Genomic DNA, 15,655 nt, shown 5'->3' with positions numbered 1-15,655 from the left:
AGGAAGAGTAGACAGAAAAAAAGAACTGGGAGAGGAGAAGAGAAATAAGGAAAGGAAACATAAAAAACATAATCCAGATCGAGGAAGAGTTTAATCTGGATTAGATTTATTATCCAGAGGGACTCGAAGCTGTAGAAAACATCACAGTCTTCAGCCGCTTACAGTTCATATTTGTTAAATATGAGGAACAAAATCATTTATTTTATGTTTTTTTCAGCCCTCATAAAATACATAATTTTTGTAAATCATACTATGCCATCCTTTATCGCACTATAATGAAATGTGCTACAATGAATTTACAGTTATATATGATCAGCCCCAACTAAAGAGTAATCAAACAGGAGGGGTACCAGACACATCTGCCAGGGCAACAAAAAAAAAATACCTATGAGCTTACAAATTTGTCTGGTTCCCAGGCTATATTTAAGTACAAAGAGTACAAAATTAGGTTAATATTAATCTGATTGCAGTATCTCATGCAGTATTCTTCTATTCTCAATGCAGTATAGAAAGGGCGCTCATTTTTTACACAGATTAATGCCCAACTTGTGCCAACACTAACTAATGTGTTCCAACACTAACAGCATATTATAACAAACATTTCTACAAAAGTGTGCAGCCTCCTTGTCCTCTGTAAAATAAGCAACATGATTTGTTTTGCCTGCAGCAGAGAGCGCCTGTGCAAAAACTTAACATAACCACTAAAGCATGAAAGACATCTTTGCCAACAGCAAGTCTGTGTCATCATTATTTCACATTCTTTCAAACTGAATTTGATGCATGGAAAACCCATGAATCCCCACTCTCACACTCTCTCTCTCTCTCCCCTGTGCAGACACAGCTGGCTGTCTGGGACCATTGGAGTTAATCTGCCCAGGACAGCTGTGACATCTGGCGCGCACACACAAACACACACACACACATTTGCTCGGTGACATACATTCTTTCACTATTCCCTGTGACAGACCTTAACTCTTGCTATGTACAGTATGCGGGTGACAGCAGAGGTTAAATGCTCTCACTAAAGTTAACTTTGTTTTCTCTAAGCCTGCACAACTTTAACCTGTTCAAATCCGTAACCAGCGGGTTTAAAGCACCTCCCACAGCGTGCATCAGCTTTGAGACTGTCTAATCCCGCCTTGTCTCGTATCTAAACAGATAGAAAGGTGTTCTTCGTGGCAGTATAATTTCCTGCCCGAGTCATGTGGTGATATACAGCCTACTGCTCTGCTGCCTAGCCCTCCCTGGAAACAGTGACACCTGAGAGCCTGTCCATGTTATGTTCCCATAGTGACCAATGTCACCCAACCAGGGTGTGTCTGAGGAGTGGGTGAGCAAAATCATGCATAGCTGATTGGCATGGGTCTGTGTTATACTTTGCATACTCTTACGGACAAGGCAAACACACACAGACAGGAAATGCTGCACGGAGCGTGGGGTCAGGGTGCCAAGGGTTAAACCTGAATCATCCCCACCTGTGAGAGGGTGTAAATGCACCACTAGAAATAGAGTCAGACTGACTGGTCTGAAAATAACTGGAGAATTAGGAGACAGGAAGACGACATAGTAAGAACAACACTGAGCAAAGAGCCTGCAAGAGAGATTAACACCAAGAGGCCAGCATTACCTTAACTGTTTGTTAACAGCAAAGTTGTATAGAGGACAGTGTGTTGAAAACAAGACTTAATTTTAAAAGGTTGAGTTTAGTAACTATATTGGTTAACCAAGATATCATTTTGAATATTGCATTGATGCAAACGACAGTTGTTTCAGTGTTTCTGAAAAAACGAGGTTGAAAGAAAAGAATTTGCTATCTTTCACTAAAATGATAAGACTCAGGATGCAATGCAGAAAATCTTTGTTGTGCTACTTTTATTATTGGAGGAAAAGGTCATTTTTGTAAGAGCACATGTTAGAAAACAACCAAGCACGTATGATTTTATTCTGGTAATACATTTAAAGAGATACCTGCAAATGAATGCAGATTGATTTGCAAGTAAGATTTTGGTTACAGAAATATTTTGGTTTTAGTTTACGGTCCAATCGTAGTCCAAGTAGCAATGACCAAACATGTTTCAAGTGGGCTGCATATGAATAGATTCCATTTAGAAAGCAAGCATCTGAATGAATTAGCTGAATTTAAAACTCAAAACCCAACGGCTATCGTCTGACGACAATGTAGCTATAAATTAGCTTGTTAGAAAATACAACTGCATCTATGGCTATTAGCCACAAATGTTGTCTCTTAAGGCTCAAGTTCCTGTTTGGTGTGCATACAATGGCAACCACATGGAAGTGGAGGTCTTCTTCCACAGTGAAAGAAGATCTCATGTTTTGGTTGTGACTTTTACATGATGTGCTTAAAGCCATAAACAATGCTATTGTATAGTATTTTCTTACTGATGCCAAACACAAGTCATATTGTCACCAGTATACCTGTATCAAATATCCTGTTTCTAACCATCACTGAGGAAAAGGCTGCCTAGTACAACAAATGATACTTCTGCTTAAAACGTTAAAGGTTATAGAAAGGCTATCTGTTTCTTTGAGGTGAGTCTTTTTAAATCCCTAACTGGTAACTTTAAATATATTAAAATCAGAATATGTTTAATTGTCAAATCCTTTTTATGTTTTGATTGAGAGGGTCGCCGAGATTAAGATAATTCAAGTCTGAACATCATTTGTTACAGGGATAACCATGGAAGTCTGGTGGAAAATGATCTGTGCACATTTGTATCCCTAAAGCCACCGAAATGGGTCGTCTCTCATTACAGAAATAGATATTTAAGAAAGGCTAATCCTTTTGATTTGTCTTGAACTGCATGTGGGACACTGACATATCTTAACTGGGTGGAATGGAGATGAACAATCTACTTTTACTGAAAGTAATCATGTAGTAAAGATGCCACCCTAGGTGAACGATTTCTATTTGACACATTCTGACAGACGGACAGACAGACAGACGGACAGAAACTAAAAGTTTGTTTGGGGAAAGGAATGAATGGCCAATGTGATCTATAGCAATGTTTGGCCATTTTTAACATGACATCATCACACTACTTAAACCTCCTCAACTCACCTCAAACTCCTTGATAAAGACATTGTTGTTATTCAACCAATCTTATGTAATCCATTAAGGGTTGTGTGTTTGTTTTGTTTGCATTATTCTAACATGTCTGTAATCGTATTCTCCTTTAAAAGATGACATCGTACTTGTGTACCATGAGTTTGTGTTGTTTGCCTTCAGAGGTGTCAAATAAATCTATCTGTCCAGGTTTTTACTCCATCTGCAGTTCGAATAGGCCTGTGTGTTTATAACAAGCTGCACATATGATGTAGGCCTAGAAAGAAAGCCAAACTTTTACATCTGAGATGATTTTGTTGTCTGTCCACACCTTTCAACCCAAAAACCTGAAACTGTAGTTGGCAGGTAGTTAGGCCGGCAGGACAAAGCACCGGTGATGGCAGAACAAAAAAAAAAAAAAATAGGTCATAATGCAGCTCTCCTCGGGCGGACAGTGATTCACCACTCAGGCTTATGGAGAGAGGCGTTTTCAGCCCACCAGATGATGGTGGAGGCGACGCAGAAAACCACAAACGATAATCTCATCCGATGCGATCAAGCACTGGTACAGTATCAGCATCTTCGTGCGTGACTATACTGGCCCCGGTTTCACATAACCATGGCAACCGGGGACCTCTCGCGCCTGAAATTAGGGGGCGTTGCCGCAGCTACCAAGTAGAAAACAGTCTCTTCAGAGGTGAAACAAAATGGGAAGTTTTTATTCATGTTTTGTCGCTGTTTGGTGTTAAAGGTCTTAACGCAGGGCTGGTCTGAGCGTTACACATGTGTAAAAGTTGAATCACACAGGACAGTCGTTGTCCCACAGGGTAATTTGACACTGCATCATACCCCACAACAGGTGACGGTGCACCGGTGCTGTAGTGCTACTTATTTATACCCCCGGACGGTCAGACTGTCGCTGTATGACAGTATGGCCCGTTACTGTGCTGTAGCAGCAGGCAGGCCCTTTGAGCCTCTCTCTGGTCGGTCACTCACCTCTATCCATTTTTGTGCCTCCTGACAGGCTGGTTCGGGATGGTTAGGCTCCGACCGCTCAGAGTCGTCCCGCGTTGGGGCATTCGGGGCATCTCGACCTGCTGCGGGGGTAGCCATCTCCTTGGGGCCGGTCGGTTAAACGAGGACCGGGGGGAGTCAGTGGGACTGTGATGATAAGATGTGCAGTGGTGCTCCCCTCCCCGCTCTGCGAGTCCGTTATATCCTCCTCGCTTTCTATCAGTCGCCCCTCGGCCGTAACTCCGAGCAGTCCGAGGATTGCTTAGCACTTCTCCTGCTCCCCCACGAAGAAGAAGAAAAAAAAAAAAGTCTGTCGCGACTCCGACACTGCAACACGAGCCAGGCGCTAAAAATAACAATTCTTGCACGACGCTGCCGCTGCTGTCCGCCGCCGCAGCTGCCGCGCAATTTAGGAAACGTGAACGCGCATGGAGGAATCTATGCGGGGGAGGTCGAGAGAGATAGAAAGAGAGAGAGAGTGATGGGGGATTTAAAAAAAAAAAAAAAAAAATGTCCTGTTATTTCACAGCTCGCACGCGTCAGCTGGCTCCTTGAGAGTTGCTTCAGTTTTACCTGAGCAAAAGAAAGTGCGCTGGGGGAGCAATTAAGATAGATTTGTCAATAGGTTTAGCTCATTTACTCCGTTTGAGCCAATGAAATGTAGTTTCAGACTGCTATTTATCACAAGGAGTCAAAGGGCCATAACACAATTAGTCTACCTTAAAATCATTAAAAAAAAATGTTAATGATGCCACAAGGTCAAAGGAAAGACTTCTCCATCAAGCAGAGTCTGTAGCCAATCTTTACCCAGAAATCTTTCGACCAAAACTAAAAAATAATCCAATAAATCAGCCTATTAAATATCTTCAATCTTTTTGTCAAAAGGTAACCCTTATCAAGAAGCTTAATCTCCTCTAAAAGACCTTGTTGTCTAGAATAATAGCTAAAATAAGGTTTTACAGTTGCAAAAAAATAAGATTTGGCATGCGTGTTTAAAAAGACAGCACTCATTCACACTCATTGTTTACAACTGCTACAAAACACAAAATCAATATCCCACAAACTCTTACAATTAGCATTTCATACACCGGCCAAATAATGGCCTCAGTAGTTAGGTTGAAAGTAATCAATGCTGTTGATGGAAGTTGCAGCTTTTGCCCTTTGGTATTGAACGCAAATGTGACCTCTTCAAGCAGCAGGTCAAACCTCTGTTTTCACAGTATGTTTCTCTACCCGTGCGGCTGAGGGGGGAGGCAAAGTCCTACCAAATAATCAGAGGCACAATTAATGAGGAGACACGTGAATTTTCTATAAAGTGGATAATCATATAAATATTAGATATTCTGTCTGTCTGGGAAAGGAATTCAGCATACATGTATGACCTTTCACACAGGACTTTTTCATTACAATAATACAAGTCTTTTGTCGGTCAATAAATAGTATGTCATACTGTGCCTCATGATGGTTTTCTCATGGACAGACAATCGCTCAGCTCTTCGGCCATTCTCCTCCTGTTTCAGCCCTACAAAGCTGAACTGTAGCCAAGAACAGTGAGGATGAGCCCCAAGCTGTGAGAGCCTTAAGACATTCACCACTTCATCACCTCATGTGACAAAAGCATGAATGGGTGTCAGCTAAAATTTACACTGCTGACTGGGGGAAGTCCAAAAAGGAAATGGATTACTTGGGGTTAGAGCAAAACACAGAAAGTTTAGGGTTGCTAGTGATTGTTTTAATCTTTGATTTATCTACCATTTTTAGAACAAAATAGGCCTGAGAGAGAATGTATGAGTATACTTAAAAAAAATGTTCAGACTGCTTATTTGGTCAGCAGTTTTAGAAATATATAGACATAACAATTACTTAATATATGGCAGATTAAAGGGTATTTGCGAATGCAGGACTCATAAACACAATCAGAGAAGGAGACATGTGCTAGTTTAATGGTTGCTTTATTGAATTTTGACCGCTGCATCAACAATAGAACTGAAGCTAAAATTTGGGAAAAGTGCAGAAAGGTCATCGGTGCACAGCAATGACATACAGTACAATCACCCTGCACTGCACAACAACCCAGCATAGAGAAGCACTGTTGGTCCCTCATTTCAGTTTTGTTTTGCTGATATTGGACACGTGAAGCGTATATTCAAACACTATTCATTTTGAACTTCAAATTCAAACTTCTCAAAGAAAACCAGTTTTTCAAAGAAACATCCGTTAGAAGTGCTAGAACACCACTCAAAAGGCTACGTTCATGTTTCAAACCGTATTTCTAAAATTCCTACAGACACATTTGGGCTGTTCTGAGGAATGTCCCATTAGTACAAACTCAACCATACAGCAACAGAAGGCATTTTGAGGGGCCCTTTTCTTTTTCTCTTTATTGGCACACAAGGTTTTAAGCAACTTTGTTTGAGTTGAAATCAGAATGCACCAATGACAGCATACAAAAATAATTATAATTAAAAAAAAAAAAAACTATGCAGAAAACACACATGCACACAAGCCGTAGTGAGATCTGGCCTTGTGTTGTACAATTTTCACTGCTAAATGATGGACACATAAAAAGGATTGGACAAGCATGTCTTGGTTAGTGTCAGCAGAACAAAAGGCTTTGATGGTGCATTTGTGTTTGTGTGTAAATGTGCTAAAGAATGCTTTGTTCATGATATAAGAGTACAGTGTGTGGAAACAACATGTGCTTTATAGTGCATAGTGTGTGCAGATGTGTGTTCTCACAGGTCATTATGGATGCTTACTGATTGTGTTTGCCATGTAAATGCTCCAGGACATTTTGGTTTACAATTTAATTTTGTCTTCTCATGAACATCTAACTTTGACAAAGTGCCACTGCAGAGAAGCGGACCTCTCCTTGCTCTCTCTCCATGAATCCACGGCACACTTCAGCTGCATCCTGGGTATGAACATATACAAAAAAGGGGAAAAAAATAAAAGATATGTTTACTATTATTTTATTTAGCCGTATTACAACATTAAGTCCTTTGTTTAAGCACCATACATCTGTGGTGGGTTGCCACAGAGGATGGGCTGTGTTATGGTGGCAATCACATTTATAGCACATGTTTTTATACTCCCCAGAAGAGCTAGAAAAAATACTTAAAATAGTCATTCAATCATATGGGGCTTTTTAAATGCTTTTTCCTAAATGAGGTCAAATTCTCTGAAGTTTCAAGATTGTTCTAGTTTAGTAATATCAGTACAAATATTTGCAATAACAACAGTGGTGTGATCCAATCAGATCCAATAAATCCTCTCAACGTTTAATGTTGCAATTTTATTACTAATGCATATAGCGCCCTCTTGTGGTGGTTTAAAGCAAACATTGGAAATGTTCTGGAAGGGGACATGGCCTTTAGTGACTCTTACTGTAAACAGATGAGCAAATTCGGAACAAACCCATTTTTTGTTAGTACACTTTTATCAATCATTGTCATTACTTCTTTTGCAGACAGCCTACGCAGGTCATTCATCAAAAAAAAAAAATAATAATAATAATATTTTTTAAATATATTCTATTATTTCAAATATAAAAAGAAAGCTAAAAACAAAAAAAGTATCAGAGACAACAAAAACACTCGTCATCGACAAAATCCTCTGCACTCATTTTTGCAGTTTTCATTGTTGGACATGTTGCTAGTTTAGTACATGATAGCTCTGGTCCTGGAAAACATTTTTTTGTGTAATTTTGTAACTACGTGCCAAATTGCAATCCAGAGACACAAGCCCTATTCAGACTTGCGTTTCGAGGCGCGGTATTAATGTCCCTTTGACGTTTCGCCTTCGATATGAATGTCGCTGAGGCGTTATGATAGGATAAAGTGATCCCCACTCTGTACCCTCTTCAGAGGTTGTAACAGGTGTATAGGGGTGAGATGAAACCATTGGAGCCAGTCTGTGAGCTCCCACTGTGCCATGCTCCCTCACGCTTCCGCAATGTCGTAAGGTAATGTGAATTAACCGACTGGGATAACAATATTACGCCGTTGTGGAATCAATATGAATGTCTGTAGGCATGATGATGGCAGACCTTTGTTACGGTGAAATGCAGTCTGAAAAGGGATACAGAGAACACCAAAACACCTGCAACTGTCTTTTTTTACTTACTCAGACAGACGGAGATAAGGTAGAAAATAAGCTAACAATCCCTTTAAGAAATGGCAGTTCATGTATAAGGAGTAACAGAACTTGATGAGTAACAACATTTCTCAAATTCCTACTGTAGTAATACTCAGCATTTTTCACATGGATCATTTATTTGTATCTTTAAATGTATCCGCCTTCCTGATAGTCTCAACTTTTTATAAATCCTTCTGGAGATTTGATAGCGCACATTAGCCACGTTTATTGATTGAACCAAGATTTTCAGGAACTGCCACTCCCTATTCTAGCTCGACGCCATGACTCATCCCAGATCTTGTTCATGAAGCAACTTGCTCCACAATCGTATTTCACAAAATGTTAATTTGACCTACCATTACAAATGAGCCATCTTTGGTAGCTCCGTGCTTCACTGGTCCATTCATTTTCCCATCTTAAAATAAAAAACAGAGAGTGTGTTAGGGATCCACAGTGTTAAAACATAAACAGTAATACACCGTAAGATGGCAGGCTTACCAAACTCATACAGATGTCCATCTATGTTGACAAAGGCAATGAAGTGGAAGTTGACTTTGTCGGCTTCAGGCTGTGCAAGTTGAAAATTGAGATTTAATATTCAGTAAATTATTACCCAAAAGGTCTGCTAACACATTTGATACGGTGGGTAGGTATCTTACCCTACACTGGCCCTGCTGGGCAACCTCATTGTGAGCGTCACGGATTGCCTTAACAGAAAAAAAGTCAGAAAATGTCAGTTTAATGTTCCTTAACATCTACAGATAATGACGTACTTACTTAGACATATGTTCACTTATTGAATGTTCACATTCCATACTGTTTTAATATCATTTTAAAGCAGTTATCAAGGTGCCGTAACAAGCTGGAAAGGTTTAGTGTCTGGTTCCCCCTGGTGGGTAGAATAAAACATGTAGGTTCAGCAATAGTAACTGAAATTCTACAAACTTAAGTGTTTGTTTTAGGTTTAAGTTTTCTAAACTAGTGTATTTGTTGTTGATAAGTTCCATTCATCCATCCATCCATCCATTATCTATACCGCTTTTCCGAGGCAGGGTACACCATGGATTGTTCTCCAGTCAATCACAGGGCTGACATACAGAGAACCAGCCACACTTACATTCACACCTAATGACATTTTACAGTCACCAGTTGACCTAACAAGCATGTCTTTGGACTGTGGGAGGAAGCCGGGGTACCTGGAGAGAACCCCCACATGCACGAGAGAACATGCAAACTCCACACAGAGAGCCCCTGTATGAGTAAGTTTAAAAATCAAATTGCAGGTTTTATAAATGTTGCACCCTTTTTTACAAGTGAGTCAGGAACCATATACACAGGCAAAGAAAAACATAAAAAGTAATGTTTTAGATTGTAAAGCTGATGCCTTGTTATGTACTTCTGATCATTAGCTTAAAGGCAATGAAGTGTAAATGATACCATAAAACATTTAATCCTCTGCTGATCTGAACCTCATTGTATTACAGCATAGTGTTCATTATTTATTTTTAAATTAGCAGGAAACAAAAAAAAACATCTCCAAGAGTGTGTTAATTGTACCTGGTTCTTCTCCAGAGCTTTGGCACGGTCATCAGCAGACATGTTTGCAGTCTGATCTAGAAACTCTTTCAAGATGGAGCCACTATCTGGAAGAACCAAAGCAGCGCTGCGTTAATAAGGAACAAAAAAAGTTTTTTTATATAAAAAAAAAATGACACCAAGTGACAACATGCCACACAAAGTAACTGTATAAGCAATCCTCATTAAATCATCACTAAATAACTGAAAACATAAGAGGACTTTTTGCTGTCACCTGTATCGAACTGAAACTAAAACTAACTTGAAGTAGGTTATGAGCTCATCAGGCTGTAATTTGATAAAAATTGATTTGAAAATGATTGATTAATGATTAAAATTTGATTAATATATAGATAAAATAAAAATCAAATTTCTTTGTAAAGTAACTGCAGAGTATTTGATAATAACAGGTGGTCTTAATGTTGTTTTATAAATGAATATTATGTAATAGCAATACCTTGAATTGTATTGTAAATTCAACCCTTCATGGATAATGCTTCGATTTTTAACTGTACTGTAATGCATTCGCTATAGTGCCAGTGATCATTTTATAAGCACTTACCAAATGTCTGTTTGTTTTTGTTATTGGCCACAGCATGCAGCAGGGCAACGGTGCCACAGGAATTGACTCCTGTCTGCTTGAGGAAATAAGCGTCACAGTCATCCGCAACCTTGTCCGCCTGCTGCTTTCTAAAAGACTCATGCTGCACACAGTCACAGGGGCAGACACACACACACACACAGTGCATTGTCATTTCCACTGTCCATTAAAACATGGCGTATGTAGCTTATTATGCAATTTGAAACATGCACATAAATTAACGTATAAAAAAAAACCGCATTCAAACGTTTCTTAGGACACAGCCATTTTTAAAACACACGCAAAAAGAAAAATCTGTTACAGCTGCCCCAACACTAGGAGCTCATATTAAATCAAAGCATTTCTTAGGTTTTAGTTTATAGTTTTTAGTAGTTGATCAGACAGAAGGCAGCATTTAACATCAATTAGATATGTTTTAAATATCACCTTACATTTTGATCACCAAATAACTAGAATTAATGAAAAAATAACCCAAAGTGAAATGAATTGATGGTTGCTGGAGGAGTTGCTGTTCAATTCTCTCTGCTTGACGGTGCAATCAAATCAAATCGAAAGAAGTTTGTGCTGATTCATTTCCTCAGTCCTTCACCAGGCTCACCCTGTTCTTCCCATCACATAACATCACAGCCCCATGCCCTCCCTGCACCTCAGAATCACCCCACCCCAGACAGTCTGCATCATCCCTTCCAGGAAGTAGTCTCTCCACCAACCCCTCCGGTTAGTCTGTGGCTATTACCTGTTGTGTCAAAGGGAAGAGCAGCATCAAGGCACAGCATGGTTTCGGGACGGTGGAGAGTTGCTCACCCTCCAGTCCCACCACGTCCACAAAACGCCAGCCTTCGCCCACGCCGAGGGAGCTCATTAACTAAAAACACACATCCAGGAGAAGAAGAACAACATGAATTATATTTAAGGCGTAACGTTTTGGTATCAGATGCTGTATATATTCCATTCATAAAGTAGGCTACTCCTCCTGAGGGTGTTCAAAGATGCTGCGTTGTATTGGTCCAGCCCGACCACACCCTTTAGCCTAGACACTGGGCACAGCAACGGGAAGGATGCTGACGCTCATTAAAATGATACACGGATCAGCTGGTTAAAGCCTTATTTCCATTGTTTGTTTGTTTGTTTGTTTGTAACAATTTCTTACACCTACCCGTCAACATTGTCGCTAAAGCCTTTATCGACGCTGGGATTGCTACACGAGGGGCCTGGTTGCGTTATAAAGGCAGTCTGAGTAAAACAAGCGAGCTCAAACAACTTACCTGACAGCTGACTCGGTTAACAACAGCGTCTAATGTTTGCCACTCACCTTGTTCAACATCTGAAACGACATAAAAGAAAAGAAACCACAGGTGTGTTTGTTGCCTTTCAAAAAAAAAAAAAAAAAGACGTCACGATGTTACAGAGTTAAGATAACAAAGTTGTTTCCCCCACCTCTGGGTTGATCTCCATCGGGGTCCACTCCATTTTTGGCGACGTTTCGGTGTTGATTCAAACTACACGGTTGTGTCGTCTCTCTCGGTTTCTGCAGCTGTCAACAGAAGTCAGTGAACGCACCCACACTTTATCCTGCCGGTCATACCACTGACACGGCAGACAGGGGGGTGGGTTCCGGTCGAATAACCGATGTTGCACACATTTAACCTGCCTGCTGGAAATCACAAGAGTCGTATAAACGCCACATTTCGCCTCGTTTACGTTAGGCTTAGGAATGACATCATTTTAAAATCATCATTAAAAATATATGACCCAATGATATCCTATACCGCTAACTGTGGGACCATTCTAGAAAGACAGGTGTGACGTAGAAGTCACTCCACATCAACAATGAGTTTAATTAGACTTGAGCAGTCTATCCAAACAGCACATTGGGTATTCTTTCTATTTTTCTTATTGTGGAATTCTACATTGCAAAGATTAAGGTTGAGTGTATAAGTATAGGCTACTTATATAAGGTACATGTTGGGAATTAATTTCAATTGCAAAACATCCTCTAAAAAAAGAAGACATATCGGTGTCACTTTTCTCTCTGTCATAGAATTAAAACATAGTTTTAGAATACAGATTTTGAGTTAAGGGGTATGCAATTCTATAGACCTTTTGTTCCCCCCCCCCCCCCCCCCCCCCCGATTTATAGACACAATGTACCAACACAAACAAGTCAGTGTTTCCTGGAGAATAGTACAAAGGACACATTTACAGTGTTACAGCAGCAAAGAGCAAGGATAGTCAAAAAAAGAGCACACAGTGAAAAATTTAATTAAAAAATAGTTGAGGAGCCACAAACAGAGCTACAGTTGTAACAAATGCAGTCTGTACATTCAATAAAAAACACTATCATGCACACAGTGCACATGAAGCTGAACAGGTTATTGCACAAAGTAGGTTCCATATTTTATTGCACATAACATCAGGTAGTATGTGGTAAATATTGTAATATAATATTGCACAAGAGGTATGAGTGAATTGTGTCCGGCTTGTGCGTGTGTGTTTTGTGATCTACACGACAGTATAATAAATATACATATACATACTGCTACATCGATCATAGAGAAGTGTGTCACAAATTGTGTTACTGCCACAACCACAGCGTTGCAAATTGTCTTTAATGCAGTATGTAACTAACCTTGGGATGTTGTCTCTTACAAGACAAGGCATTTAACTCCCTGTAAATTAGCCTAGTCTAATAAGCAATGGTGCACTAAATGTAAAAAATGTGCAGTCCACATTCCTTAATTGAAATGTTAAAGACATTGTTTTGATCATTCTGGTGTTTTCCAGCCACAATGATCTACAAAAATCAATTCAGCCCATGCTTGTTCGACACCATTGTCCAGATGTGACCATAGAACAAGGTCTTGCTATTGTGCCAGTAAAGGGGAATACTGGTTTACCATGCTACTATAGAGGATTAAATGCAGTTGTAAATTCCATGTATATTCACTTAGGCCTGCTTGGTAATCTATGGTATTGCACAATTTGCATTAATCAGAGCATTAGCTGTCTGTTACAGGTTTTTTTTCTGCCAGTAGTATATTATTTGAATATTTTTTATTATTTTTGTGTTGGTCTAAACAGCTGTCTGCATAAGGACCTGGTAGCTCACGTTGCTTCATGTTCCTGTCTGTGAGACAAAGTTTGTGCAAATAAATCTGTGTGCTTCCCTTTCTCCTCTTTGTTAGATCTTGGCTCATCATTCGTAATTCCTCTTGGTGGCACTGTAAGCCTTCTGCACTCAATTACACAGATTGAAATGTGACCAGTGATGATGATGACTGAATAGGCTACTTAGTTGTAAAACATTTAACACCTCTGAGCCCCTCAGTGCATGCCTGATGTTCCCAGAGCGAGGGTTCATTGATTTGATTGAAAATGGTTGAAAGCTTTTAACACCATAACTGAAACAAATGAACTAATATATGTTGCCAATAAAAAGCATTATATTTTAAAATCGTTTGTTCAACTGTATAATGACGTCTTATATTTTATTGTCTATTTCCAATGTATAATTCTTAATTTGAGATTCTTGCTTCTATATTCTTTATACTTCATATTATGAGCCAAAATACCTTGTATGTGAAACCAATGCAGCGAATAAATAAAAATAAATAAATAAATGTTTTTAATAATGGACATGACTTTTTTCACCAAACTTACGGCTTTAAAAGATTTTCAAAATGCACTTTTCGTATTTATTCAGAGAGGACTCTGGAATTACATTTTAAACAAAGGTAAGGAAAAGAAACCTAAAGGTATGAATAAACATGCCTGCAGGTTGAAGTCAAGTGTGTGTGCGTGTGTGTGTGTGTGTGTGTGTGTGTGTGTGTGTGTGTGTGTGTGTGTGTGTGTGTGTGTGTGTGTGTGTTTGTGTGTGTGTGTGTGTGTGTGAGAGAGACAGAGAGAGGAAGAGAGAGGATGTGGGTTGATGAGGTGATTGGTCAGTGTGCTATTGGTAGGTGGTGATTAAATCTTTTGTCTGTCCTTCAGTCTGTCTGCATGTTTTAATAAAATATTTGTGAGTGGTTAAAGGGGAGGAGAGATAAAAATCAAGGCATTGGTCAGGAGAGCAGGAGATTATGTGGTAGACAGAGGAAATAAGTCCCATCTTAACTTCATTACTTGTTTTGTTTTTCTGGCCACACTGCGGATGTTACATCTCAAACCCCTGAATAATTTGGATGCCCGTCTGCTCAGAGGACATCAAGCTGCATCCTGGAGATGAAATAACTACCATCAGACTGACCTCTGATGTTCAAAATCTTCTCTCAAATCTGCGCTACACAGAAGAAACTTGATTGCAATTGTCATTCTTTCCTGTGACAGAAAGTTTTTTGGCTGTCTTTCAAGCTCAGGAAATTCAGAGATTCACCTGCAGACAACTGAACATATAATTGAGTCGTTGGAGTTTATTTTTCTCTCCTCCCTGTCAAAACAAGGATCGATAACCATCTTTATTTTTCTCGCACCTTCTGTGAACGTGAACATGCCTAGCCCTGTGGCGGTGAAAGGTGTACCTCCTTTACCTGCAGGATGGGGATGGAGCATGGTGGTCTACTTCAGTCTTTTTGTGTTACTCAGCATGCTGTTGGCTCTGTTCCTGCGGTTCTTACTTCAACAATCACATTGCTACAGATACAGAAGGTGATGAAGCAATATGACCTACACCTGCTTACTACAAAAAACTGCCAGTGCGTTGTTTTGCAAAAAATGTGTGTTGTTTTTTGTGAACTATGTGATATTTTAAAAGCTGAATTGTAGCATGATGTTGGAAATCACCATAAACAAGTGGACATATTAGCTGCTTTGATGTGGTTTCTATACTATATGTTGATCCCAACCTGGAAAAAAAGTGAATGCAAAGTAAACATACCTGAACACTAAAAGACAGAATGATATTTAATTTGTTTTATGGAGAATAACGCACGATGATTACATGTACCTATATTTATTTATAAATACACTTTAACAGATTTTGCACACTGGATACTTTTACACAGTAAAGGTTAGTTCAATTCAATCAGGATGTCTTTTATTTATAATTCCGAAATTTTAGTCTAGTTTTTGAAAACTGATCTTAGTATTTTTGATGTCTTGTTTTTTTGTGTGCCTAAATGGTATTTGTTATTTTTTTTGTGTGGTGTCTTGACTGTGATTGCAATTGCTGCTGTGACGGTGTAAAAAGATGAAAAAAGTACCCATCTATCTATCTATCTATCTATATATATATATCTATGATGAAATTATACTCAGTAGTATCAAAA

General features: G+C 39.3%; 2 protein-coding genes across 7 annotated transcripts in view; both read right to left on the bottom strand.

The window, feature by feature from the left end:
• Positions 1–4,365, bottom strand: part of LOC132989275 (LIM and calponin homology domains-containing protein 1-like) — a 29,757-nt gene extending 25,392 nt beyond the window's left edge. For 3 of the 6 annotated variants that reach the window (XM_061056796.1, XM_061056813.1, XM_061056805.1), the window contains exon 1: positions 4,061–4,365. In XM_061056796.1, the coding sequence (XP_060912779.1) occupies positions 4,061–4,177 (117 nt within the window). In that variant the 5' untranslated portion in view covers positions 4,178–4,365. The remainder of the gene's footprint in view (positions 1–4,060) is intronic. The other 3 variants (XM_061056830.1, XM_061056823.1, XM_061056838.1) reach the window with 2 other exon arrangements.
• Positions 4,366–6,013: 1,648 nt separating this feature from the next.
• Positions 6,014–11,284, bottom strand: uchl1 (ubiquitin carboxyl-terminal esterase L1 (ubiquitin thiolesterase)). Its single transcript, XM_061056783.1, has 7 exons — positions 11,128–11,284; positions 10,353–10,494; positions 9,773–9,858; positions 8,875–8,922; positions 8,714–8,783; positions 8,572–8,630; positions 6,014–6,992 (listed from the first exon to the last, which is right to left on the bottom strand). Exons 1-7 carry the CDS (start codon positions 11,251–11,253, stop codon positions 6,909–6,911), a joined length of 615 nt encoding a protein of 204 aa, XP_060912766.1. The 5' UTR covers positions 11,254–11,284; the 3' UTR covers positions 6,014–6,908.
• Positions 11,285–15,655: the final 4,371 nt, after the last annotated feature.

This window comes from Labrus mixtus, chromosome 2 (genome assembly GCF_963584025.1).
Source record: "Labrus mixtus chromosome 2, fLabMix1.1, whole genome shotgun sequence".
Classification (NCBI taxonomy): Eukaryota; Metazoa; Chordata; class Actinopteri; order Labriformes; family Labridae; genus Labrus; species Labrus mixtus.
Note: the sequence above shows the minus strand (reverse complement) of the source record. Positions and strands in the feature narration are given on the sequence as shown.